The following is a 27,527-nucleotide window of genomic DNA, read 5'->3' on the forward strand; positions in this document are numbered from 1 at the left end:
CAACTAAAATGCCGTTTTCCCAAAATATTGAATATGTCACATAATGACTTCTTGCAATAAGCCGACGAATTAGACCTTTAATGACTAAACAATAACGAACTGTGATGACCCTTGTAATAAGAATCGAAAAAAGAAACATAAAAAAATCGTCAATCTAATATTTTATATCCATAAATCAAATGTAATGATACATTTAGTTATTTCTTGATAAGTCCATTTTTTTTGGCCACAAATGACGTCACCATTTCGATTTGCGTTCGAAAATTTGAATCCGAAATAAACGGTTCTATTGTGATGTTTGTCAAAATTTAAAATTAACTAATTACAGATTTGCATAACGCATAGATTTCATACTAATAACATCACGTATACTCGGAATACTGAAAGTACAATTTATGAGTGCCACAGTAATTAAATTTTTAAGCCGAACACACTACTTAATCGTCGCAAGATCTTCGAAACTGTATGTCCTATAAATAAATTCCTTCTATTAAGATGTCCGAGTTCCTAAAGAACGGATTGTGTGCAAATCTTATTCAGAATGGATATTTTATACATTACGAAGCCACGACTTTAATTAAGAGTAACTAGGCGGGTCGACGCGTCACACAGGGAAGGGGTCATTGACCCCAGACCGACAGCCATTGGAATGACAATAGACAACAGCTGACTCTGACGTCACGATATTAAAATCTCGACTCTACAAAAATGACAGTGGCGTCAAAAATTAAAATTATTTCTTTGTAATATTCAAATATTAAATCGTGCTAATCGTTCGGGCTAATATCAAGATAGTAAATGTTCAGTAAGAACACTTTGAATTTTTTTTAAACTAAATATTACATGGTTTTAATTTTATCATCAACTTTATTTATTGCAATAGCATCATTTGGCCTTTAAACTCGGGCCGATTCCTGAGTTTTTTTTTTTATTAACCTTTTCATACTGAACATGTACTATTTTGGTGTTAATCCTTATTTGCCCAGTGACCATGTATATATCTAAGTTATTTTGTAGTTATTCTGTTCATCACCGTGGAGTACGCCAAGCCGAGGGCCCAGGATACTTCGTGGCCGTTCACTTTCTTGAACAGCTGCGAACAAAAATAAAAAAAATAGTTTTCATTAGAATCCTTTAGACCGGTGTTTCCCAACATAGGCCCACGCCCCCAAGGGGGCAATTTGATAATTAAGGAGGGCAATCGCACTAAATTAATATAGAAAATCTCTATTAAAATTATTTTGAATTTACTAGTGAGGACCTGTTGAGAGTCCGCGCGGGTAGGTACCACCCTGCCTATTTCTGCCGTGAAGCAGTAATGCGTTTCGGTTTGAGGGGCGGGGTAGTCGCTGTAACTATACTTGAGACCTTATAGCTTATATTTCAAAGTGGGTGGCGCATTTACGTTGTAGATATCTATGGGCTCCAGTAACCACTTAACACCAGGTGGGCTGTGAGCTCGTCCACCCACATAAGCAATAAAAAAAACACAATATACAATTAAACAATTACACTACTAACCTATCACTAACTTGGAGGATGAATGAATGAATGAATGAATGAATGAATGAATGAATGAATGAATGAATGAATAAAATAATGAATGCCCTTTAACATTTTTATAAACGTGGATCTATCAGCATAGGTAGGAAAAAATTATAAATAGACGGAGCTATATAATGTGCATACGTACATATACTGGCTGTTCGGTCGGCACCCTGTAGGCGTGGTGCAGCAGCGCCAGCACGTACACCAGGTCCAGGCACGCCCAGGGCTGCTCCACGTTGTGCGCCGAGCACGCCCGCTGCGCCGCGCGCGAGTACTGCGCCACGCTGCCCGTGCCGCCGCGCGCCACGTCTGCAGCCGACCGGGGGCTCACTTACACACTCCACCACGCAAACTGACATGGCCTTCTTCAAACGAGCTTTGTGAAGAGTATTAACGGTAGGCAGCGGCCTGTGCTCCTGGCATTGCCGATGTCCATGAGCTCACCATATAAGGCAATAAAAATTTTTTTTTGCATGAAATTTCGTACAAATCTGGTGGCTTGGACATTTTGGTCCGGCCAGCGCTGGGAGCGTCTGCTGTGGCAAATACGACTAAGATGAAAGGTCGTATGAGTAGAAGAGTGAAGGAACTAACTTTTCATCCCGGTAAAATGTATTTTTTTTTTAATAAATAAATATTTACTAACAATCACGCCACGTTAACTGATCCCGTGCTAAGTTCGTAAAGAACTTGTGTTACAGGTACCAGATAACAGAAATAAATGTAAGATTTTTATTATACATATATTTAATATACATCTATAACTCTGAAAAAGACATTTATATTTATCATACAAATATCTTCCCTTGGCGGGATTCGAACCCGCGACCCCCTTGTGTAGTGACCATGTCACTTACCACTACACCAGACGGCCGTTAATATGAGTCATTATTTTGTGAATCTCAAATTGAACGCAGCTGAAAACGCTAGGCGCGTCTTATGACATATCACATCCTGAATTACCAATGATCCCGGCGTCGGCGGCGACGTCGTAGAAGAAGCTCATGGCGGCCAGGCTGCCGCGCGGGCCCGGCGCGCCGCCGCCGCCCAGCGCGCCGTCCAGGTACTGCTTCACCGCCTCCAGGCACGCCTCGAACGCCGCCTTGCGCTTCGTGCCCGGCTTGCGGGGCGCTCCGCTGGATAAACAGTACAATAACCCCTTATTCACGTTGCCTCCGTTGTAAACACAACATCGAAGCAAAATATATTTTTTTTATTGCTGAGATGGGTGGACGAGCTCACATCCCACCTAGTGTTAAATGGTTACTGGAGCCCATAGACATCTACAACGTTAATGCGCCACCCACCTTGATATATAAGTTCTAAGATCTCAGTATAGTTACAACGGCTGCCCCACCCTTCAAACCGAAACGCATTACTGCTTCACGACAGAAATAGGCGGGGTGGTGGTACCTACCCGTGCGGACTCACAAGAGGTCCTACCACCAGCATAAAATTGTTTAATCTTCTTCTTCTTATCAGTCCACAGATGTCTACTGCTGGACATAGGCCTTCCCCAAGACTCACCACAAAAACCGGTCCTGCGCTGCCTGCATCCAGCGGATCCCCGCGAGCCTCAGTAGGTCGTCGGCCATCTTGTGGAAGACCTATCCGCGCTACGTCTTCCGGTACGCGGTATTGTATTAATAATGCAACAATATTAAAGAGAAACAACTACGTCTAGCAAATCAAAATTTTTATCTAACAATTTAGTGACCATAGACTCAGCGCGCAATGTAACACAAAACTCTTACTACTGGTCTAACAATCGACTATTTCACTATTTCATTAGATAGAGCCATTCAATTTGTGATTGCAAAAAGCGCTTGTTTGAATTTTAAATTGAAATTCATCTCATCTGCTACAAACTATCTATATCACTGATATTCTATCTACCTGACATTGGCAGTCATTCGTAAAAGAAGAGACTCGAGCCATAAAAAAAAAAAAAAAAAAATTGAAATTATATTTGAAATGTTTTTTTTTAAATTGCCGTATAGACATTATTACTGGTGGGTACTGCCCGCCGTGAAGCAGTAATGAATTTCAGTTTGTAGGGTGCGGCAGCCGTTGTAACTATACTGAGACCTTAGAAAGTAGGTGGTGGTGTTTACGTTGTACATGTCTATGGGCTCCGGTAACCACTTAATTCCAGGTGGGCTGTGAGCTCGTCCAACCACCTAAGCAATATAAGACATTGATCCTAACGAGCTGAACTGCGGGTAGTGTATTAGACCTCTTGCATCTTGGACCACCCCTGTATCCACTCACCTTTTTATTTTATTTTTATTGCTTAGATGCGTAGACAAGCTCGCAGCCCAACTGGTGTTAAGTGTTTACTGGAGCCCATAGACATCCACGACGTAAATGCGCCACCCACCTTGAGATATAAGTTCTAAGGTCTCAGTATAGTTACAACGGCTGTCTCACCCATCAAACCGAAACGCATTACTGCTTCGCGGCAGAAATAGGCAGGGCGGTGGTACCTACCCGTGCGGACTCACAAGAGGTCCTACCACCAGTAATAACCATTAATAATCACCTGACGCGGTACTGCTTGTTGGCGTAGACCCAGGGCTCGTCCTTGATGATGGGCTCCACGCAGACGGAGCTGAACTCTCCCGTGTCGTTCCCCCCGGCCTCCTGCAGCAGGACCCCGTAGCGAGCCGCCAGCAGCCCCAGACCCAGGTAGCTGGAACACGCCACACCGGTCACTTGGTTAAGCCCACGGTCAAATCAGATGGGGCCAGTTTCAACACGCTTTTGCTGTCGTGACCTGCATCGATTTATCTATGTAACGGAATCTTTGAACGTAATTTTTATTTCCCCTTTTTTTCCTACCTATGCTGATAGCCTTGAGAGGCTATTTCAGCTTCACCGTAACATGTACGTGAGCTCACGGGGCTCAAACCGGATTGTTGCTAACACTGGTCCTAGCAAGAGCCGTGCTTCGCAGAATCTACCACCGGATCGGAAACGCGACCCACTGAGAAGATCCGGCGAGAAACTCAGTGGGCTGTGTCTATGGGTTAATTTCCCTTGTTGGCAGACGAGCATACCTGATGGTGAGTGGTAGCCGTCGATCATGGACATCGGCAATACCAGGGGCAGTGCCAAGTCGCTGCCTATCGTTAAACCATACCATTTTCATAGACTCCAAGACGTCCGATGAACCTCGTATCAAGGACCGATTTGTCATCGGTCTTATCTTAATTTCATATCTAAATAATATTCCGACCTAATATTCGGTTTGATGCATCATGGCAGCTACAAATACCCGGTGGTATCGGTACGGGCTTGTATCAAACTAAATAAATTTAGATTAAAGAGGTTAGAAGATGGACGTAGTGACGTCATTACGTAGTAAATACGATTGGCGATATCGAAGGCGTTCAAGTCGATTCTTTAAAATGTAACTAAAGTCACGCGTCGATAGGTCCATGGACGCATTATCTAGACACATCAACAAACGACTGACTGTTAACTCATTAGATTCGGACCTATTTATTGGTCGAGTGACATAACCACCCAAGTGACGTTTGTCGTTGTTCAAGTGCGACAGAGACAACGCGCTACGAAGCCCGGCTCAGTCTGTCTCTCTCCAAAGGTTGACATACAATGCTCGTGGGCAGGGCCAGATTTAGAGGTCTGGAGGCCTCGGGGCAACAGAGGAACGGAGGCCCTCTGGCCCCAAATAGTTTTCCAAATAAAATGAACAATTTTTTTCAGTCGAGTTTTCCAATAAATAATTTATTTATTGGTTTGAAGGGCGGGGCAGCCGTTGTAACTATATTTGAGACCTTAGAGCTTATATCTCAAGGTGGGTGGCGCATTTACGTCGTAGATGTCTATGGGCTCCAGTAATCACTTAACACCGGGTCGGCTGTGAGCTCGTCCATCCATCTAAGCAATAAAAAAATATAATGTGAAACTACGTACATTCTCTTAGTATTTAACAAACATATATATATATATATATAATCGGATACAAGAATTATCTGAAATTTAATTGTAGTGTTAACGTTAACGTAAAGTAAAACAGCTGTTTACTAGTGTTTACTTGTCGGAATTAGATTTTTTTTTTCCAAAATCTCTATCGTGGGAGCCCTCCGCTAGTGGAGGTCCCTAAAAGGCCTCGCCTAAATTCGGCCCTGCTCGTGGCCGGCTAGCGGGGCGTGTGGCGGCTGACCTGTGCGTGTAGAGCGTGATGTTGCTGCCCGCGGGCACCACGTGCAGGTCGCGCGGCGGGTAGCGCGCCCGCTCGCCCTCCGCCAGCTGGAACGTGATCTGCGTGGAGCCGCCGCCCAGGTCCAGGGCTGCCATCGTCTCGCCCTCGATAAGATCTGGACAAGCAATAACATTTCCTGTTTTATTGTTTTAAATAAACGCATATCGGTTCACGGCCATCGGCAACTCGTGTTTTAAGCCTACTTTCGTATTCAATTGAATATGAAATTTCGAAAAGGGCACATCTCTGACAATCTAAAATGTTCAGGAAATAAAAAAACTGATTATTTTCTAAGGCGGTGTAAAATTTAAAATATTGTGTTAATTAGCAATTGAAAATTACTGGCATTATTATAAAATGGGTGTAGGTAAGCCTCAAAACTACATGTATATGAAAAAACGTATTTGACAAAATATGCGACATGTGCCCTTTTCGAAATTGCATATTCAATTAGTCATGAAAGTGAAACGATTAACTGATTTTAATTTATCACTTTTTGCAAGTACCCACAAACTATCCCATGCTATTTTTATTACATTTGCCTTCACTTAATCACTTCCACAGATACTAAAACTGTTATTAACACAACACTATTAAAATTTATTCTTTATTTTATGTTACGATATGATCCTTGTAAACAATATATTCTTCTCTCTACATACATTTTTTAATTATATTAAATATTATGGCGGATATAAAATCACCCTTCCCGCAACCCGCAACAACAAAAATTAGTATGTAGATAACTACCTTCACATAATTTAAAAATAAAAACCAGTTGCAAAAGAAACAAATAGTTCTGATATTTCGTTAGCCCGCAATCTAAAGCAAGATCGCGAAACTGTCGGGTCATTGAACCAGCGCGTCCATTGCTGTTCGAGTAAGTGTCATTTTTCAATCGGTTCTCAAACTTTTGTCTTCGCCTCCAGTAACGATTCATTCATACAAAGCGTTCGTATACTCACTATGCAGCAAGTTGACCGTGTACCATATGTAGATGCCCTCGTCCGCGCCGTCCATGATGTCCACGCTGTTCGGACCAACATCGTAGCCCAGACTGGGAACACAATCATACACATCAGTATATTTTTTTCTACCTATGCTGATAGCTTTGAGAGACTATTTCAGCTTCGCCCTAACGTGTAGGTGAGCTCACGGGGCTCAAGCCGGGAGTATTGCTAACATTGGCCCTAGCAAGAATAGCCTAAAATTGAGACACAGGTGGTAGGACGTCTTGTGAGTCCGCGCGGGTAGGTACCACCGCCCCTGCCTATTTCTGTCGTAAAGCAGTAAGCGTTTCGGTTTGAAGGGTGGGGCAGCCGTTGTAACTATACTGAGACCTTAGAACTCATATCTCAAAGAGGGTGGCGGCATTTACGTTGTAGATGTCTATGGGCTCCAGTAACCATTTAACACCAGGTGGGCTGTGAGCTCGTCCGTCCATCTAAGCAATAAAAAAAAAGGTTGACTTACACGGAAATGGCCTTCTTGACGTGTGCGAGGAGCTGCTCGGCGCGGTCCGCAGGCAACAGCCTCAGGCCGGCCGTGGCTCGTACTATGAGGGGGGTCGATTTCCTCTTCTCCAACGGTATCAAGTATTCCGCCTTTTTTATTAATTGCACTATTGTCTCTGCCCCCTGGCAACAATGTAGACATTAATAATGTGTCCTAAACATTATAGACAATAGATCCAAAGCCTAAGAAAACAATTATAAAAGTTACTGCATTAGGCAAATGATCTAAACCCGACCCTAATTATTAACACCGTAAGATTTAAATTTAATTTGTCTTTTAGGTCTACTATACAACAAAACTCTGATCTCTTCATAACAGTAAAACGTCCACAATCACGACTATTCAGACTCACCTTTGCTGGATCATCAGCAAACGATGACAGCCCAGGTTTGGACTGCTCAAAGTGCTCTTGAACTAAGTCTAGGTTGGCTTGACTGAATACTGGAAAAAAAAACATTCTAAAATTATTAATAATTTTTTTATTGCTTTGATGGGTGGACGAGCTCACAGTCCACCTGGTGTTAAGTGGTTACTGGAGCCCATAGACATCTACAACGTAAATGCGCCACCCACCTTGAGATATAAGTTCTAAGATCTCAGTATAACGGCTGACCCACCCTTCAAACCGAAACGCATTACTGCTTCACGGCAGAAATAGGCAGGGTGGTGGTACCTACCGGCGCGGACTCACAAGAGGTCCTACCACCAGTAATGAAACTTCTTCCTAGTCGTACGCTCTTGACAGAGTGGTCGTGGTCATGCATCAGTCGGATCCTGCGATACCGATGCTCTCGCGATGCGACGCCATGTGGCACGGTGTTTCGCAGAATGAGAGCAATCGTTTATGTTGGAGTGAATCACAGATTTTATGAGGTCGGTGCATCGTTTGGAGATCGTCGGCGAGATCTTTTGCCCTCGACTTTCCCTAGCATCATCAACCGCTCAATGGAGTCCTCATTACGAGTGATGTGCCCGAAGAACTTGAGGATCCAGGACATTAACTTGAGGATATTAACAAACGAAAGAAGGCAAAGTTAGGCCTATCCAGGCGATCAGTAACAGAAATCGACGTGATAACTTCAGTGCGTCACGTAAGACACCGGTGACCTACACGGCAGGCAAAGGGTTAAGGTTACCGTCAATAAGATCGCGGTATTAATAACGTATTAGGTCCTCGTGAAATCAACAATCGTTACAAAACAACTCACCTGTAAAAGGAACTCTGAATTTATAAGCGAGTACCCGACTTCCCGACGAACCAGCGTCGATTATCACAGCGTAATGGTACTCGCTCTGGTAGCCGAGGGTCTTGGCGATGCTATCGAGCCATTGTGATTGGCCGGCGAACAGACCTGTCGCAAAAAACCTTATGATAGTTACCACGTCACGTTGGTGACGTATGTCGCGACACCTTGATAAATGAAGTCCGAGTCTCAAACACAGTTGGTGTTCAAGTTATCCTTACATTCTCACACATTCATCCTTCCATTCCGGTCACAAAACACAACTGATTGCGATTTTTTTTTTTATTGAGCTGCCTAGAAAGTTTCAGGAGGAATAGGCAAATACCTGCCTATTTTAACGATGGCAACAAGCCTTTAACTTATCCGTGAAGAGATAACGGTACTAATACCGGAACTGCAAACAGTTCCTTCGTTCCATCAAATTCGTTGGTCTCAGAAACGGAATATAAAAGAAATTGTATAGTAGTCGTGAGGCAACTCTTCTGGGTTCTTTTTTTTTCCCTGCCTATTCACTAGTAGTCAAGAGGGCTATACCAGCTAAGCCCATATGGGTAGGTGAGCTCACGGGCTCAACCTAAGAGAAATTGTTAGCACTAGCCTAATAATAAGCAACAATAAAAAAAACAAAAAATTGTCTTTTCTAGCCTAAGATCAACCAGAATTTTTAAAGTTAAGAAAACGCGCGTACAAGTTTTTGAACTATCTTTAACAGTTCCTTTTGTTATTGGGCTCTATCATTTTGCCCTATTACTGCAGCGAAGCTGTTCCGATTTATGGCCCAATATACTGCTATTATGAATACACACCACTTCGATAAAGCGGCACGACACGAGAATGCTCTCATCGTGGCCGCCGGGAACTACATAACCAACCAAAACACGTCATTTCGGATTCTCCCGATCCACTAACGGTGCTTTTAGGTACCTCAAGCACCGGTTACCGTTTACGTCGAACCCGTCGCTTACTACAAAAGGTTCGGTGCGTAAATCAACCCACAGACACAGCCCACTGAGTTTTTCGCCGGATCGTCTCAGTGGGTCGCGTTTCCGATCCGGTGGTAGATTCTGCGAAGCACGGCTCTTGCTAGGGTTCGTGTTAGCAACGTCGTCAGGTTGAGCCCCGTGAGCTCACCTACTAGTTAAGGTTACGCTGATATGGTATCTCTAGACCATCAGCTTAGGTAGGATAAAAAAAAATGCACAGCGATATTAAGACTTCTTCTCGAAGATGAGTGACAACATTCATGTTTGATATTTGATCACTAATTAGACCATGAGCCCGTCTGCTGTTCCGAACCAATAAAGGAATAAAAATACAGTGTAAGCCTAGTCGCAAAAAAAAAGTCCAATTTTTTTATCGAATTATGATTTCAAAAGGAATTTGTAGTTTTGTGGTTTGAGTAATACTAAAGAGTGACCTCTCACTCACGAGATGGACATCGTTTTAAACAAACTTGATTGTGCCCCTGGCATTGACTATTGACTGGCAATTACCTTTAAACACTGCCACGACACATTGTTTTTAAGCCGTGAACTTGTTTACTTCGTAGAGCTTGTTGTTGTTATTCAAGTAATTCACGTAATTAGCAAAGACGCTCGTCCGAATAATGATCACGACAGATTTTCATCGGAGCAAATGAATTAAAAAAAATATTTAAAAAAAAAACATACCCACAAACAGGATAGGAATTGTATTATTCATTTTGAAGCACTCCGCGAAACTCACAAACTGTAGTTCAATAATTTAATGATAATCCATTGCCACTTCACATAGATTTATCGATGCTCTTGAAACCACCGAAATACTGGTAGGTATCCCAGCACGTTCGACCAAGACCTAACAAAGAGCCAACTGATTCGTTGGGACGCTTTTGAACTGTCGCGGTCGCAACGAACAATGAAAAACATGAAAGTATATACCCTTGACAAGACTCTTTTTTGTTCTGTTCGAGTACAATAACCTATGGATTCTTACGAGACTAGTTTTCTCTACATTTATGTCAAGAAAGTATGTTACATTCAAGCTAAATTGAGTTTTTCTGAATCAAATAAAAAAAGCATTCGAGAACCATTTCTTGACAAAATCATTTTGTATTTCAGTTGTCAAAAACAACAAGAAGACATCAAATTGAATCCAAGAAAACGATCTACTTGTATCGGAGTTATAAAGCTCCAAGTACAAAAATCAAGTCTTTTGCTCTAATAATTTTATCGAGATTCAAAAGTGAACTTGCAACAGGACTTATCTCAATATGAGCTAATAAATCGGAGTTATAAAGCTCCAAGTACAAAAATCAAAAGTCTTTTGCTCTAACAATTCTATCGAGATTCAAAAGTGAACTTGCAACAGGACTTTCTATTTAGGACTATTTAGGAAATCGAATTTGAATGTATAAAGTTGATATTTGATTGTAGTATAGATTCAACACAAGATTAGAACAATATTTCGTTATATTATAGACAATTTAAAAAACAGCTAATCTTTAAAATAAAATGGTGTATTTGGTTCGCACGAAAAAGTATTGCAAACAAGCCAAAGCCGGCTTCTCTACCTGCTCAGGCTAACGACATAAAAAAGATAACTTCTACCTTGATGACATATTAATTAAAGGCAACCCATTCCCGATACCAAACAAAAAAAAAAAAAACATAATTCTGCACTCCAAAAAACTTAAGATCGCTTCGACGATAAGGCAATTCTGCGTGTAATTTTAGGATGTTGTAAAATCACTATCGCAACGATAAAAATACACATAAAAGTTCTTACTTTTGGTTTATAATTTCTTTTTCTTTTTAAGTACAATAAGCGATTTGGATTTTTTTCCATTAATTTACAAGGTTTCATTAAATGATAATGAATCAATCGATTCAAACGTTTGTTTAAGCGTTGGGTTGCGATTTAGCATGTAAGTATAAACAATTGGGGTCTTAATCACGAAAACGATCGGCAGCTGTATCACGTATTTCGCAGACAATTAGCAGAAGACAAATATTGTGCAAATATTGCTGTCAACTGTCCATTTCGTATTACGGACTTACAACAAAAAAGCAGATCGCGGACCATCACTAGTGCTGCCTCTGCAGAGCGATTTGTGAAACTTTAGTGCATTCTTTTCCATACAACTAACAACAACTGGCTTAAAGTCGGTATTACGGATGCTTTTGTCTGCCACACAACAACAGATATTTAGCAATTTCGTTTGTCAAATTTGCGACACCTTTTGTATCTGGTGCTGAATTGTTGCTAACTATCTGCAAGTGTAAAATTTGTGAAATTAAATTATTTTAACTTGATTTAGGTAAGTGTAATTGGTTTAGATCTTTAATTGTGTTTGTGTTTTCCATAGTATTAACATTAAATTGCCCAGCGTGGTATTTAAGTACATTAATAATGTTGAGGTTATAAAGTTTATTTTTTACAAATTAATATTTCTTCTAGGTATGTATGGACAGAGCTCAAATAATGGGGCTTTGGAGTCTAAGGAAATTAGGTGGGATACATACGAATCAGTGCGTTTGCGACGCTGTCTTCGGGATCAAGCCTGACCCCTTAATCTATCGGAAAGTTTGTTCAGAACACATTACAGAATTTCGAAACATCAATATTTACAATTGTGCTCTGAATTAAAGCCGTTAATAACCTAGATCATCAAGACGAATAAGAATAGAAAGTAAAATGCAAGGTACTTATATATATTCAATTTAACATTATATTAAATTATGTGTAAATAATGAAGAAAATAAAAGATTCACAAAATCTTGTCTTCAAAAGTAGCATTGTTTTTTTGATTTCAGATTTATTCTTAACTAAATGTTTTAAATAACTTTTTTATACAGGTGTTAACAGCATTGCAAAATTTCATACCAGAAACCTGTGGGAATGAGCTTTTTGCATTTTGAGTTAAACTAGTAAATCCAATGCCATTAGGGAAGTGGCTATGGCATTAAACAATCTTCCAGTTTTATTGAAACATTTAAAGTTTCTGCAAACAGTACAATGGGTCACAAGTTATTATAAATGGGTAAGTTAAATAATTATCTTATAGTATAGAGCACAAGAGTTCCACTGATTTTACAATTTCCACGAGTCAATCATATAATAATATATCAGTTATATTCTTGAAGCTTTATAACTATAGCTATATTTAGCTATATATAGCTATATTTTAAACAGAGTTCTGAGAAATGTTAAGTCCTGGTGAAACTGGAAAGGCCTTCAGGCCACCATTAATCTTTCCTACATAATTTTTTTTTAATTCAAAATTTGTCGTATTTTTATAGTACATAGATATTTGAACAATAATAATTTTGTGATTGAAAACATAACATAATAGTAAATAAATTTCCTTCATTATAGGTTTTACAATAAATTTGGCTTTCCTGGGGTTTCGGGGTGTATAGATGGCACTCATTTGCACTTATCAGATCTTCTGTATATGAAGAAAGGTTTTAGAACCGCAAGCATTATCATTTCAAGAATGTGCAAATAGTAAGTATTTTGCTGAAGCCTATCATTCACAATAACAAACATTTGATAGTACTTATCTAAAGAATTAAATTTTTCAGATATGTGATAGTGATCTTAACATTTTTAGTATTGATGCAACATTTCATGATACATTTGTCCGGCTTATCACAACTGAATATGCCTATGCAGGACCTGCACCATAATAGTGAAAAAGTTTGGTTTTTAGGCAAGTAAAACATCATGAGCTCTGTCTCAGTAACCTGACTACAAAATAATACTCAATCTAAAAGTATATTTAAAACTGGGAAGGCAGTTAATATATAGTACTATAGTAATGTTTATTGTCATACCAGGAACACTGTTGACCATTGTGAGTATTGAAAGCCAGTTGGAGATGCTTGTTGGTACATAGAGTACTGCATTATGATCATCATATTATGATGGCCAAGACCATAATTGTTAGCTTGTATTGCACTTACCACTACACCAGACGGCCGTTAGATAAGTTTGATAATTATTATTTTTGTGTAATTTTGTTTTATTTGAATAATAATTCTTAAATTAGGAAATCGTAGTTTGTTTGTAATACATGTCCAACTTCTCGCCGCATGAAATTGAAGCCACAATTGAAATATAATAGCGACTGCCGATAACTTCAAAGAAATATAACTGAACTTGGGGCCGAGGTAAGTAGGATGATAGCAAGGTGATAGCTCTATAACCCTATAGACTAGAAGCAGAACATGCCAAATACTGTGAGTACAAAATATACAATGAAGCTAAATACTGGTATTCTACTGGTGGTAGGACCACTTGTGAGTCCGCACGAGTAGGTACCACCGCCCCGCCTATTTCTGCCGTGAAGCAGTAATGCGTTTCGGTTTGAAGGGTGGGGCAGCCGTTGTAACTATACTGAGACCTTAGAACTTATATCTCAATGTGGGTGGCGCATTTACGTTGTAGATGGCTATGGGCTCCAGTAACCACTTAACACCAGGTGGGCTGTAAGCTCGTCCACCCATCTTAGCAATAAAAAAATAAATAGTCATTTTGAAATGCTAAGTTGAGAGTAGTTTTATTAGCGTAAAATATACTCATTAGTGTCATAAAATTAGTGTAGTACCAGCCTAAAGTAAAACGTATATATTATTATTTGGATTTGCTTGACTATTGTAACAAGCGCTATTTCGTTTTTATGGTAATATAAACTATTATGGACTCTGCTAAAATTAAAACAAAATTGAACTTATTATTTTAAACAAGGTTTTTGCCGATATTGGTCAATTCCTTGAATTTTTTTATATATCTCAGCTGGAAGATGCGCGGCCTCTGCCTGCGTACGAGCAGCCTCTGCTGAAATGAAAGCTGCATGAGCCAGTGGTTCGCCTTAGTTTCCATTTTCTCCTCTTTCTACAACTACAGCTCACGATGTGTCTACTCTTGTTTGTTGTCCGCTATAGTCTAGATAATATAATGATTGATTAACATTCTTACTGCAGTGAGTGAGTGCAAAGAGTACCTGGTTAATGAATAAAAATAACTTACTAAATATCGGCCTGATATTTGCAATGAAGCTTCTCTTAAGATGGCTTCGTCGACGAAAAACTGGGCTAATTATAAAAATAAATATTTATTTATTGTCTTAAAATATTAGATTCATTTGTTTAAAAATAATATAGAACATTAAGTTAATGTCTGAAATGCAGTTTCCTATTCACGTCATATTGCCCATGACCTTGGGTGAACATTATTATGAATAGTCTGCACAGCTTTTATTTCCCTTCAAGCTGTGAAAGACTGCACTATATTTCTGGTATTCAAATCAAAGCCTACTCTTGCCAAGTCAAACAAATCCACTATCTATTACTTGATAAAGAATAGCAGCATCTCGCCTAGAATATCATCGACTGGTTGTTCTAGCGTTGTCGGCCTCATGTCGGCGTAAGATGGATCTGTTGTACACTTTATTATTGATAAAACCATAAAACTAACTCATTTATTCTAGAATTTACTATTTAATTTGAAATCTTACTGAACCAGTGCTAGAATCCCGCAGGCAGATATCAATAAATCCAATGAAACATGTATTTGACATATAGGTATACATGGAAGACTTCCATGATTAAGGATTCATTCATCTTTTATTTAAAATCAAATTAGCAAATATTCTGAAATCGTTGGTGGTAGGGCGTTTGATTAACCCGCAAGACCACCATTCCGCCCATTTCTACCACGAAGCAGTAATGCGTTGCAATTTGAAGAATGGGGCAGCCGTTTTGGTATAGAGTTAAAACTCAGACCTCGTTTCTAAAAATGGGGGCGGCATTCACGTTGTGAGGTCTATACCACTTAACACTAGATGGGTTGTGAGCTTATGTACTTACTTAATTGATAATGAAATTAATAAATTAGGCTATAATTTGGATCCATTCTTTTTTAAAATAGGTTCGTAACGTAAACAACTATCTGATTACAAATTATCAAACGATTACAAAAAAAATTTTACCTGTGTTTGACGACACAATTACATTTTTATAGCTATTATTCAAAATAAAGCAAAAATTATTATTAGATCACTTATTTTTAGTAACGCTTCATCGAAAAGAACAGAATTAGCAGCTCTCACTTGGCGTTTCAAACGTGAATTCCACTTAAACATTTTGAAATGTTTATATGTAACGCGCTTTTATAAATTCATTTGCCAGTTTGTTCAGCAAAAAAAAAAAAAGTAATGTGGCTTTTTAGTGCCAATTATTGCTACCCGATTGCGACTGGCGCTAGTTGTATGACAGAAAACTGCAGTAAGCGGTAAGCGAACAATCGCGGTACGTGATACGAAATAATTTGACGTTTTGCGATCGGTCGCGACGCGTCTGCACAACATCTGCAAAATTGTGGCTGTCGCAAATTTTTACGTGATCAGGGGGCGGATGTGTTAGGAATATTTAGTAAATTTTTTTTTCGGGTAGGGTGCCGAACTTCCTACGAGGTCCCCGCGCAAAAGGGGCGCACGGGGTATGTGAGACTCAACGATCTGCATGGTGTTGTGAGCAGACCGCGAGCCCAAGGATTTTAGGGCCCACCCACTAAACGACTCCCCTGCACTCTTATACCCGACGTCCGATCCCCTCCATCAGAACCCGGATGAGGTAGGGGGGTTACCGCGGTAAACACTTGTGAAATTTCTTGTGTCAAAAACATGTTTTTTTTTAATTAAGTAAATAGATATCAAGGATATAGGAAAAGTCTTCCTCACTTTCAATGCGTACAAATATCGCAATTCTATTTTTAACACAATGCGCCCTTCTGAACCACGTAGCGTAGATTAATATTTTAATTAATCCACTGAGTTTCTCGCCAGATCTTCATAACAGGTCACGATTCCGATCTGGCAGTAGATAGTACTGCTCTGGCTAAAGGCCAATGTTAGCAAACTCTCAAGTTGAGCCCGTGAGCTCACCTACTCGTCCGAGCGTAGTCGGAATAACCCCTTAGGCCACCTTTACTTATCACATTGATACATGACATGCTCAACTTTAACCAGAAAATCACATCTCTTATGGTGCATATGCGTGCGCTTTGTGCTTTTCATTAGTTGGGGCAGGTAAGGTTTCCCTTGTGGTGCCGCGTGTCTGGTTGTAGTGTTGACCGTGAGAACCCCCCTACTCTGACCGGGTTCTGACCCCGGGCGGAAATCGGACGTTGGGTGTAGGAGTGCAGGGGAGTCGTTTAGTGCGGTTGGGCCCTAAGACGTCCTTGGGCCCGCGATCTACTCCCAACACCTGCAGATCGTCAAGTCCCACATACCCCGAGCGCCCGCTAGACGCGGGGACCTCGTCGAGGTTCGGCCCCCGGCCCGGAAAAAAGTTGTAATGTTTGCACTTAGTTTCTAATGGCGGTCCTCTGGGCCTTTTTTTATTATTCCATCGAGTTACATAGAGGTTGCATTAAATAATGTTGCTTTGATTACTTATTGGTTTAGGTTTTAATGCTGCTGTCATTTTGCTCCTCTGAAGAAACAAGACTATTTACCATTTTTCTTATTTTATTTGCCTGTATCCCATTACTTGGGGTTGGGGCAGCATGTCCTCTTTTTCCCATTCAGGCCTATCATACATTATCTCTGCATTCACACCCTTCTCATGCAAGTCCTCTTTCACAGAGTCTATCAAAGTCTTTTTAGAACACCCAATCGCACATTAGCTTTCATAACATTTAAGTTGATGTGTTTAGACTCACCCAATAAATATGTTATGACTAGTGCCAAAACAATCAAAAGAATGAATACTTTCTTCAGACGCCTTGGCTGTTTTATACCTCTGCTTCGAATATGAGTTTGGGTTGAGGGGACATCATCTTTTAACTGAAATAAATAAAGCATTTTTTATTTCCCTATTTTTATAAACATTTTAATTCAGAATCACACAGTTACGATATCTATATATATAAAAATTAATTGCTGTTCGTTAGTCTCGCTAAAACTCGAATTATTTGTGGAAATTCAGAGAAGGTTTAAAAGATAGATAAATATGAAAAGACTCAGAATTAAATAAAAATAACAGTTTTGTTTTTCCTTTGATGTGTTCCCCGTCGGACGATTCCTTTTGTTTGTTTTAAGTTTATTTTATACAAAAGTTTAGGTCTTTTCTTTATCAATTGAGGCACTACGAAATCTGCCGAGTCCGCTAGTAACAAATAAAATAAGCCAACTTTGATTTCTTCACTTCTCTCTCTCTCTCTCTCGTCTTGTCTGAATGGTATAGCATAACAGGTGCCTTCAAAATGAGCTTGTATATTTTAGATTTTGTATATATATAATACATATTATTATATACTGAAGTACCATCAAACTGATACGCATTACTGCATCACGGCTGTAATAGGCAGGGTGGTGATACCTACTCACTACTCAGGCTCATAAGACACCTTGCCATATATTTATGCAAATTATTATTTTTACAGGTTTCATTTTGATTCCACAATATTATTTCGTCATCATGGAAGTAATTCGTGAACATTTGTTAAGAATCTATTTCTTTTGAAATATTGTTACCTGCTTGCAGGATTCGAACACTAGCACAGTTCCTTCACTAGATACTAATGCACTGGGCGTGCACCAAATGCAAATTTGCAACTATTACTTTGGATTAGTGTGATAGTGTTGCGGCTAACTAGTTAAAGTAATTTCAGCCTATATGGAGGAAAATCAAGAGGAGGTGACAAAAGTTGTGTAAGCCCTTTTCATTTTCCCCTTTGTTTACATAAGGGTTACACATTATATAGTATAAATATTTAATATGAAATACCGTATACCTAATTAAAATGTAATAAAAGGGGAACCTGGAAAAGGACTCCAACATTGCCCATTGAATATTTGTTTCCAAATTGTACATATTTTTTCTTTAGAAGTTTCTTTAAAGTTCGTTACGAAATTTAGGTAATTTTATAAATTTTAGAAAGCATTATTTATTACAATATTTTCTTTAGCAATAAAAAAAATGTATTCATTAAAAAAGTATAGTTATTAATATTTAAATACAAATAACTCACCTCTAAGTATCGATAATTGCTGAATTTCCCCATATCTAATTGAAATAAACATTACAGACAGTGCCGTTCTAATTCTACTGCCAAGGCAGATTTAGTGTGTGAAACACAATTCATTTATAAAGTAACACACTGCGTGTATACAATTAATTTAAATTAAACTTTGAGCACGTCTCAGTCGTGAAAATATACGGCACAGACTACTCTTAAATATTAAATGTAGTATCTATGATCTATGCAGACTATATAGAGATACTAAAACTTTTTGGCAGGAACGCGAGGAGTGAAGTGTGTGATTTGTTTATTTTGTCTATTTAGTGTTTCTTCAGGTTTAAATGTGTAGTAACGGTGGTTTATTGACTGTTTAATATCTGTGAAAGTGCACAAATGTGGGAAAATGAAACGAATTTGGCCCCTTTTTTTTATTTTATGATTTTTTTATTATTATTTGTTCGTTAATGTTCGAATTTAAAAATTGTTTGTTCGTCTTTTATTTATTTATAATTAATTAAACAAACGATCACCGTTAAGTGGGCTCCCCTTACTAGATATCTTTATTTTTATCGCTCAGATTAATTAATTTTGATCATTTATTTGATCGTTTGTTCGACGACTATTGGTGATTGTTCGATCATAAAAACAATTAAATTCCCAATTATTAATTATTTTATATCTTCTTATTTTATAGCAAACCACCACATCACGCCTACATTGCGCATACGCTGGTTTTGTCAGTCAGCTGGCAATGGCCGTATTTACTAGCGTTTTGTTAACAAGTGCGTTTAAACTGTCCAATTATTTCTTATGTAGATCAAAAATATATTGAAAACTTCAACAAACTTAAACAATACTTCAACAAAAAAAGTCAGTGAAGACGGCCAATTAGTCGTTAAAGTACGATTAGCGCGGTTATAATAAATTCAGTTATTTTTAATGATATTGAATATTAACAAGCACATAGAAATTTCAGTGATTTCTAATTATTTTAAGAATATTTTAGGAGTACATTTTTCTTGTTAAAATGATACTATTCATTACCATGCAATAGGAGATAGTTATGATACTTTTATTTTATAATAAAATTAATAATTCCTAACTTCATTACGCTCAAAAAACGTAAATGTAATGCACACAAAATCTGTTTTCGTTGAAATGATAATTATTTATAAGTTCAAGAAATATATTACAGGGACATTTAGTAGAAATTCATTTAATATGGAAGAATAAACTTAGTATATATATAACCTCTATAAACAGGATTTTATTTAAAAAAAAATTATTTACGTCTATATTAACTTAATTATTATTATCGAGAAGTATCTTGGTTGATATATATTACAAGCCTTCGTTTTTTTAAATTTAATTGTTTTTATGATCGATCAATCATCAATAGTCGCCGAACGAACGATGATTGATCAAAATTATTTAATCTAAGCGATAAAAATAAAGATATCTAGTAAGGTGGGGCAACTTAAGGGTGATCATTTGCTTAATTAGTTATAAATAAATAAAACACGAACAAACAATTTTTACATTCGAACATCGACGAACAAATAATAAAAATAAAAAAAACCGAATATCAAAAAAGGGGGGCCAAATTCACTGAGCCCCATAAAAGCTAGCCCAATTTTGTATGCAGTTGGAACAGCGCCCCTAGCGGCAAACGTAGGCAAACGATCTCATTCCATACAAATATGAGCTAACTTTTACGCTATCGAGAACGATAAAAACTCGTACTAAGCGCATTGAACTTAGGGATGCCAATTTGAAATCGATTAATCGAATAACCGATTTCTCGAGCCAAAAAAAAATCTTGTAAATGCAAACTTGAAAAAAAACGATTTTTAAGGAATCGATCTTTTGGACCTCGATTTTCTTGTGAATCGATTTTTTTTTTCTATTGCTTAGATGTGTGGACGAGCTCACAGCCGACCTGGTGTTAAGTGATTACTGGAGCTCATAGACATCTACAATGTAAATGCGCCACCCACCTTGAGATATAAGTTCTAAGGTCTCAAATATAGTTACAACGGCTACCCCACCCTTCAAACCGAAACGCATTACTGCTTCACGGCAGAAATAGGCGGGGTGGTGGTACCTACCCGTGCGGACTCATAAAAGGTCCTACCACCAGTTTTAGATTACATTATTAGCACCTTTATTAGATTACGATTCAAATCGATTTAAAAATCGATCTTTTTCGTGAAGAATCGCATCCCTACCTCAACTTAGCTCTATATAGATACAAAAAGTTAAATTTCCATTTATAGATACAAAAAGTTAAATTCTCATGAAGAAAAGTCATTAGTGACGTACCTATGTTGGATTTTTGCAGTGATCCTAAATAATAGTTCCTAATAATAGTTTACAAGATTTAAACAATCTGCAATATATTACCATGGACCCTTAGAGAAACACTAAATATTATAGGGAAAAAGACAGGTTTGTGGTATAAAATTAATAAAATTTACTTAGATACCCCCATAGCTTATAGAGCACTTTGCTTGTTTTTTTTTCAATGAGATGGCTTGGATATCAAAGTTTAACAATACCAATTAGTAACATAAACCCTACCGACTTGAAAAGCAAAAATATAAGTTGACTGAAAACTGATGTACATCTCTAAGAATTTGCCGGATTATTCCTACGAATGACCCTGACTATTATCAGCTGTACCATGTGATCGTGGTTAATTCTCCGTCTTTGTGAAAGATGTGTATGAGCATCCATACATAATCACAATTATGTTTTTTTTTTATAAATTCGGAATAAAATTAGATTATAATGCTACAATTTTATAAAATTACTAAGTATTATGGAATTACGATCATTTTTGAGGGGTGTTCCATATTAGTATTCTATTGTGTGTTACCTAACAGCATTTATCCGAATTACTGATCACTACATATGTAGTTATTCTAAAAATCCCGTTTTAAAGAAAAACCGGGAAAATTAGATGCCGCAAGAAACACGTTACTAAGACTTTAATGCCATAGATTATGTCATGTTCCCAGTTAGTCCGTACCTATCCCAGTTAACCATTGTCTTCTGCGGAAATTGAGGTACCTACCTTTTCTTGTCGGTCTTCCGGATGTTATTGTTAAAAACACGTAGAGATTATTATTATAACAATTAGAATCTAATAGATTTGTGTACCTTTACACAACATAACCTCACATATTATTTACTTACCTTTCTTTGACGAATTTCCATGTTTTTAAGATATTTTTTTAATAATCAAAATAATTGAGGGATACTACTTAAACCATTAGTAACACAACTGAATCACTTAAAAACTTAGTCTTTCAAAACAACTAATATTAAATTAAAGGTTTATTTAATTTACAGACACGTATTAATATATCACTTGTTGAGTTTTGAATTATCTAGAATTATCTAGAATTGTGAAGAAGCATTCGCACGGAATGATGTTTGAAATTGATATCCTGCCAATTGAATTGAACCATTAATTTTATAACTTATTAAATAACTATTGCGATTTATTACTTAAAGCACCTAGACAACGCGTAGTCGCGTCGCGTCTAAACTATTCACTTGAACAGTATTTTCAATTGAATGTCAGTTTCATTGATTCAATGACTCGCATATTTTATCTATTTTTACATAATAATAACGTAAGAGCTGAATAATGATGACTATAAATTTTAAATAGATTACATTTTAGGTGATATTGTAGGCGTTTCTACCGTTGAAATTGCGATATCGTCTGTAATTTTAATTTGAAGAAGTTTTAATAAACGTGTCGTTGGTTTAAACTGTTTTATCTTGAGCCCTAGCTCAACAATAAACCGCAGTCTGGAACTTTTAACCAATTTTAAGAGAAGTCGGTCTCAATTCGGTCTGTTGTGTATTCATTTCGTTCATAAATATAGATTATTAATCCACAAAGATTGGCTACATAGGACTGCATTCCGATAGGTACCTAATTTGTCAAATTTTTCAGCCAATCTATGCTGATAGCCTTGAGGTACTATATCAGCGTTACCCTAGCGTGTAGGTGAGCTCTCGGGGCTTAAACCAAGACCTAACACTGGTCCTAGAAAGAGCAGTGGTTCACAGAATCTACCACCGGGTCGGAAACGCGACCCACTGGGAAGATCCGGCGAGAAACTCAGTGGGCTATTTGACAATGCGATAGGTGTTGTGCATACAATATCTAATATATAAAATTCTCGTGTCACGGTGTGCGTGATTGAACTCCTCCGAAACGGCTCGACCGATTTTCGTGAATCTTAGCGTGCATATTGGCCAGGGTGAAGAATCGAACAACATCTATTTTTCATCCCCCTAAATATTAAGGTCCACCCCTAAATTTATTTATTTATTTTTTAGACAAAAATTTTTGTTTTTATTTATATATGATTCAGCATACAAAAATACATACAACCATAAATTTTCACCCCTCTACGATCAACCCTTATTTTTTATTTGTTAATTAAAAACTTTAATTTTTTTTTGCAAGAATTATGTTTTTATTTTGTCATGACTTAGAATAAAAAAAAATATATTACTCTAAATTTTTCACCCCTCTACGATCAACCGCTATTTTTTATTTGTTAATTATAAACTTTAATTTTTTTGGCAAGATTTTCATTTTTATTTTTATTTTGTCATGAATTAAAATAAAAAATCTGATGTTACTCTCAATTTTTCATCCCTCTATGATCAACCCCTATTTTTTATTTGTTAATTATAAACTTAAATTTTTTTGGCAAGAATTTTTATTTATTTTGTCATGACTTAAAATAAAAATTTCATATTACTTACTCTCAATTTTCACTCTTATACGATCAACCCCTATTTTTCCATCCCGATTTTTTTTATTCAATGCACAGATCCGCAAAGTGGTTGCAAGATGGCAATCAAATATAATTGTAGTACGATAAATTTTTATTCAGAGTTTATAATTTCAAGTTCCTTTAATTATGTTTTTTTTTTAATTCTATTTGATCTCCCGCCCTCGCCGGTCGACTACTGATCAACTATCAATCGATCAGTTATCCCTGCCAGGTGTCACCACTCATCCAGCAAACATCACGTAGTAAGGATGAGGACAAAGCCGGTCTCCTGTCTTACTCACTATACATTTTTCAGCCATGTTTTTTTGGTTTTATTTGTGTATCAATAGTATGTTCAGTAGGTCTGAGAATCGGCTACTATCTATTTTTCATACCCCTAAGTGATAAGGGTTGTCCAGCCCAAACATTTATTTTTATTTTTTGGATAATTTTTTTTGTTTATAATGAGGTATTATGTGGTTGAATGAGGTTTTTTTTTTCTACACTAGAATTCCCTAGAAATCTTATTTAAGGCAACACAACGTTTGCCGGGTCAGCTAGTAATATATAATAAAATATTGACGAACAGTTTCAACCGCGTTACTTTTGTAATAAAAAAAATGGAAGACTGCATTTTCACATTTATAATATTAGTATAAATTAAATATATATTCACTGTACTTAATTTTATTAGATTTGAAATGTTTTATATATACGTACCACTGGTTTTTTTTATCAACTATTAGTTTATAAACCACAGTGCAAGAAACTTAATATCGAGAAACCGTTTCATTCTTTCTTTCTTTCTTGCGTAATTACTGGTGGTAGCACCTCTTGCGACCGCACGGGTAGGTACCACCGCCCCGCCTATTTCTGCTGTGAAGCAGTAATGTGTTTCGGCTTGAAGGGTGGGGCAGCCGTTTTAACTATACTGAGACATTAGAACTTATATCTCAAGGTGTGTGGCGCATTCACGTTGTAGATGTCTATGGGTTCCAGTAACCACTTAACACCAGGTGGGCTGTGAGCTCGTCCACAAATCTAGGCAATAAAAAAAAATCATATTACAAAGTTAACGCGGGCGAAACCGCGGTTAGGTCTATTAATATATATATATATAATACAAGAGAAATTAAGAGAATTATTTTATTTTGTAATTTCAAATATAGGCCATGATAAATTAATGCAAATAGTCGCGATTGTTAATTAAACATGCCTTATAGTTTTTAAATTTGTTTGTTTTTTGTCATTGTTATCAAATATAGATATTCTAACACTACCTATAGTGTTAAATTACATACGCAACAGGTCTTTTAAGCTAAAAAAAATAATACAATAATGGTAATAAACTTTTCCTTTTTCAGCTGATTCCAAAAAGGCTGACAACCAAAAAAAATGAATGCAAAATCTCTATTGGAGAAGCTTAAAGAATATGGAGTAGGAAAACGGATGCTTGATGATGTTCTGTTTATACATGATAAACAACCAACTAGACTTGGAATTTACGATGTGGACGATGGAAATTATAACACCCAATTGTAATTTGTCTATCAATGTTATTGTCATGTTTTATATCTGTTACTTAAACACTAATTGTGGTGATTAATAATCCTGCCTTGCTTAATTGCGTAAGTTGTCACTTAGCTCCAGAAACATTGTGCTATGTGCATTTAAAAAAGCACCAAAAATATTGACGTCACTAATGTCTGTTTTAAATGACTTGATTGGTACAAATTTCTATAGACTTTCTGGTACCTCTCAGCAGATACCTTTCATAATACCTATTCATCAATGTCTGTCTCTGACGAAGGAATAACACTGTAGTTTTTTTTCCACCGTTTAATTTACGTTATCGCAAATGGTAGGTCGTATTATGAGCCGGCATAAGGTTTTTTTCTTAATTTCCTCTGTAGGCAGACGGTCACACGGCCCACTTGATGGTGAGTGGTTACTATCGCCCATGGACTTCAGCAATACCAGAGGCAGACAACCTGCTGCCTACCGTAAGTAACCTAAAATACCTACTCTCGACAAGCCTTCTTTGAAGGAAACTTCATAGCGCTCGGGAAACAAAAGATGGGAGCTAATTCCAAGCTTAATCCAAAGGTACTTGGACTTCAGGTTTCAACCACTTAACACCAGGTGATTCGGATTCGTGAGCTAGTTCATCCTGATCAATAAATTATGCTTCCAGTAAACAAACTCCGTGCAGCATACCAGGATGTAAACACATAGCTGATACACTGTTAGATTACGAAAACCATTACAACGCGACGCACAGGTACTCGTGCGCTCAATGCAAGAAGGTTCTGCCTTCGCCGCATTTCTTAGACCTGCACATACAGGAGAACCACGATTCGTATTTTGCTGTGATGGCCGAAAAGAAACCTTCGGTGAGTGTGCTCGGAAGCTGAATTTCGAATGAGTTTAAATATTCCTTTCTTAGGCTATCAAAAAACTATGCTTAACTACAGTACTAAGACGAAGATATGACAATAAATCGATCCATCTATGTGTAATGTAGTGTAATGTAAAAGCGAACGTTTGAAGGCTGTATACAAAAAAAAAACAAAAAGGCATTGGCTATATTTTCCATTTTATGAAATTACTCGTGCTATAAGTTGCGAAGGGGTCAATTACATAATTCCACTAAATGTCATTTCTAATGACGTAGACTAATAACAACGTCTCCTGGGAATAGACGGCGACTAATGCGAACCGCGAGAAGCGATTTGCCTCAATTTGTATCAAGGTTCGGAAGATGGTAATGAAGTGATAGGTTTTGGTTAATTACCGCGGAGTCGTTGGTCGTCAAGGATGCCTTTGATCACCCGTCGGTTCGACATCTCCAAAGTGCCGCCGCAAGTCTAGTTGTAGTATTGATCCCCTACTCTGCCTGGGTTCGGACCCCGAGCGAAGATAGGACATCGGATGACAGAGTGCAAGGGGAATGGTTTGGTTGGTAGGGCCCTAAAGACATCCTTGGGCCTGTAGTCCGCTCCCAACATCTGCGGTCCGTCAAGACACATACCCTACCCACGGAAACCTGATGTACCGAGTTCGGAGCTCTGTGTGAATAAAAAAAGTTACCCTGCCTTGACTGAAAGTGACGCACTTTACTTTTGCCAAAATCCAACTTCCTTATATCCGTTATTTATATATATCCCCCTTATATACTCCTTATATCATATTACTGGTGGTAGGACGTCTTGCACGGGTAAGTACCGCTACCCTAAATATTTCTGCCGTGAAGCAATAATGCGTTTCGGTTTGAAGGGTGGGACAGCCGTCGTAACTATACTGAGACCTTAGAACTTATATATCAAGGTAGGTGTCGGCATTTACGGTTTAGATGTCTATGGGCTCCGGTAACCACTTAACATCAGGTGGGCCGTGAGCTCGTCCACCCACCTAAGCAATAAAAAATAAACTACTTAATGTCCAACAATCCACTGGTTTATGTTAAATTCTCAACGTTAAATGGATAGCAGCGTAAACGGGTGAACTAAGGGACGACTACTATTTGAAGTATTAATAGTAGTAGTAATAGTAGTATTAGTAGTAGTAGTATTAGTGGTGGTAGTAGTAGTAGTAGTAGTAGTATTAGTGGTGGTGGTAGTAGTAGTAGTAGTAGTAGTAGTAGTAGTAGTAATAGTAGTAGAAGAAGAAGGTAGTAATAATAATGCTGTTAATATCGTTCTCAGTATTGCTGCTACATAGAAGAATGTAAACAGAAATTCAACAACACCGCCGACAGATTAGACCACTGCGTCCGAGAGCACAGGATACCCAAAGATTTTCGTTTTGAAAGACAAAAAAAGGATAAAAACAAAATGCCTAACGCTATGGACGTAGACGAGGCTAAGTCCAATAAATTCCATTTGAACAATAGCAAACAGAAGACGTTTAGCAAAAATAAATATGCAGGAAAGAAATTCACAAGCGACAAGAAATCGAGGGATGAAACAAATATGGACTGTTCTATGGAGGATTTGAAAGATAGTTTACCGAAATGAATAATCCTCTCATAAAAGAAAATGATGGCATTCCTTTTACAATTCAATAAAATCAATAAATGCTTTTTTTTAGTTACGACTTTTATTAACAACATTGAAAACCTAATTAGGACCTTCAATATCAAATTAGAATTTTTTGACAGAAACGTGTTTCGTAATGTTA

The 27,527-nt window shown here is 37.7% G+C and overlaps 2 protein-coding genes and 2 long non-coding RNA genes across 11 annotated transcripts; 2 read left to right on the forward strand and 2 right to left on the reverse strand.

Moving 5' to 3' along the window:
* Positions 1–144: 144 nt before the first annotated feature.
* On the reverse strand, positions 145–22,118 carry LOC101739670 (ectonucleoside triphosphate diphosphohydrolase 5). 3 transcript variants are annotated; one of them, XM_004922733.5, is made up of 11 exons: positions 21,742–22,118; positions 17,242–17,365; positions 8,500–8,643; positions 7,644–7,732; positions 7,250–7,413; positions 6,742–6,833; positions 5,738–5,891; positions 4,091–4,240; positions 2,512–2,684; positions 1,694–1,857; positions 145–1,093 (listed from the first exon to the last, which is right to left on the reverse strand). In XM_004922733.5, the coding sequence occupies exons 1-11, from the start codon at positions 21,760–21,762 to the stop codon at positions 1,007–1,009; spliced, it is 1,362 nt and encodes a 453-aa protein (XP_004922790.1). In that variant the 5' UTR covers positions 21,763–22,118; the 3' UTR covers positions 145–1,006. The 3 variants fall into 3 exon arrangements, with proteins under 3 accessions (XP_004922790.1, XP_012552256.1, XP_037872280.1); XM_012696802.4 differs by lacking the exon at positions 21,742–22,118 and adding an exon at positions 18,553–18,759; XM_038016352.2 differs by lacking the exons at positions 17,242–17,365; positions 21,742–22,118 and adding an exon at positions 10,206–10,365.
* Positions 11,348–14,650, forward strand: LOC105842658 (uncharacterized). Of its 2 annotated transcripts, XR_005245610.2 has the most exons (5): positions 11,356–11,833; positions 11,974–12,217; positions 12,372–12,556; positions 12,892–13,023; positions 13,101–14,650. It is a non-coding gene; the product is annotated as an uncharacterized LOC105842658 (long non-coding RNA). The 2 variants fall into 2 exon arrangements; XR_009975247.1 differs by having other exon boundaries at positions 11,348–11,833; positions 12,892–14,650.
* LOC134200362 (uncharacterized) lies at positions 12,212–15,693 on the reverse strand. The gene is made up of 2 exons (XR_009975248.1): positions 14,548–15,693; positions 12,212–14,463 (listed from the first exon to the last, which is right to left on the reverse strand). It is a non-coding gene; the product is annotated as an uncharacterized LOC134200362 (long non-coding RNA).
* Positions 18,665–27,436, forward strand: LOC101743012 (zinc finger protein 511). 5 transcript variants are annotated; one of them, XM_062673139.1, is made up of 4 exons: positions 18,665–19,009; positions 24,657–24,886; positions 25,543–25,741; positions 27,053–27,436. In XM_062673139.1, the coding sequence occupies exons 2-4, from the start codon at positions 24,744–24,746 to the stop codon at positions 27,362–27,364; spliced, it is 654 nt and encodes a 217-aa protein (XP_062529123.1). In that variant the 5' UTR covers positions 18,665–19,009; positions 24,657–24,743; the 3' UTR covers positions 27,365–27,436. The 5 variants fall into 5 exon arrangements, with proteins under 5 accessions (XP_062529123.1, XP_062529120.1, XP_062529121.1 ...); XM_062673136.1 differs by having other exon boundaries at positions 18,815–19,009; positions 24,635–24,886; XM_062673137.1 differs by having other exon boundaries at positions 18,819–19,079; positions 24,667–24,886.
* The last annotated feature ends 91 nt before the right edge of the window (positions 27,437–27,527 follow it).

Source organism: Bombyx mori, chromosome 16 (genome assembly GCF_030269925.1).
Source record: "Bombyx mori chromosome 16, ASM3026992v2".
NCBI classification, from domain to species: Eukaryota; Metazoa; Arthropoda; class Insecta; order Lepidoptera; family Bombycidae; genus Bombyx; species Bombyx mori.

Bases quoted from the DNA above. Each gene is read 5' to 3' on its own strand.
- LOC101739670 (XM_012696802.4), bottom strand. From the start codon at position 18,585: ATGGGGAAATTCAGCAATTATCGATACTTAGAG. The intron at 8,644-17,241 runs GTGAGTCTAAAC...TTTTTGCGACAG, and splicing joins AGTCATAACATATTTATTGG to GTCTGTTCGCCGGCCAATCA. The intron at 7,733-8,499 runs GTGAGTTGTTTT...TTTTTTTTCCAG, and splicing joins ATTCAGAGTTCCTTTTACAG to TATTCAGTCAAGCCAACCTA.
- LOC101743012 (XM_062673139.1), top strand. From the start codon at position 24,744: ATGAATGCAAAATCTCTATTGGAGAAGCTTAAAGAATATGGAGTAGGA. The intron at 24,887-25,542 runs GTAATTTGTCTA...TTATGCTTCCAG, and splicing joins GGAAATTATAACACCCAATT to TAAACAAACTCCGTGCAGCA. The intron at 25,742-27,052 runs GTGAGTGTGCTC...TATCGTTCTCAG, and splicing joins TGGCCGAAAAGAAACCTTCG to TATTGCTGCTACATAGAAGA.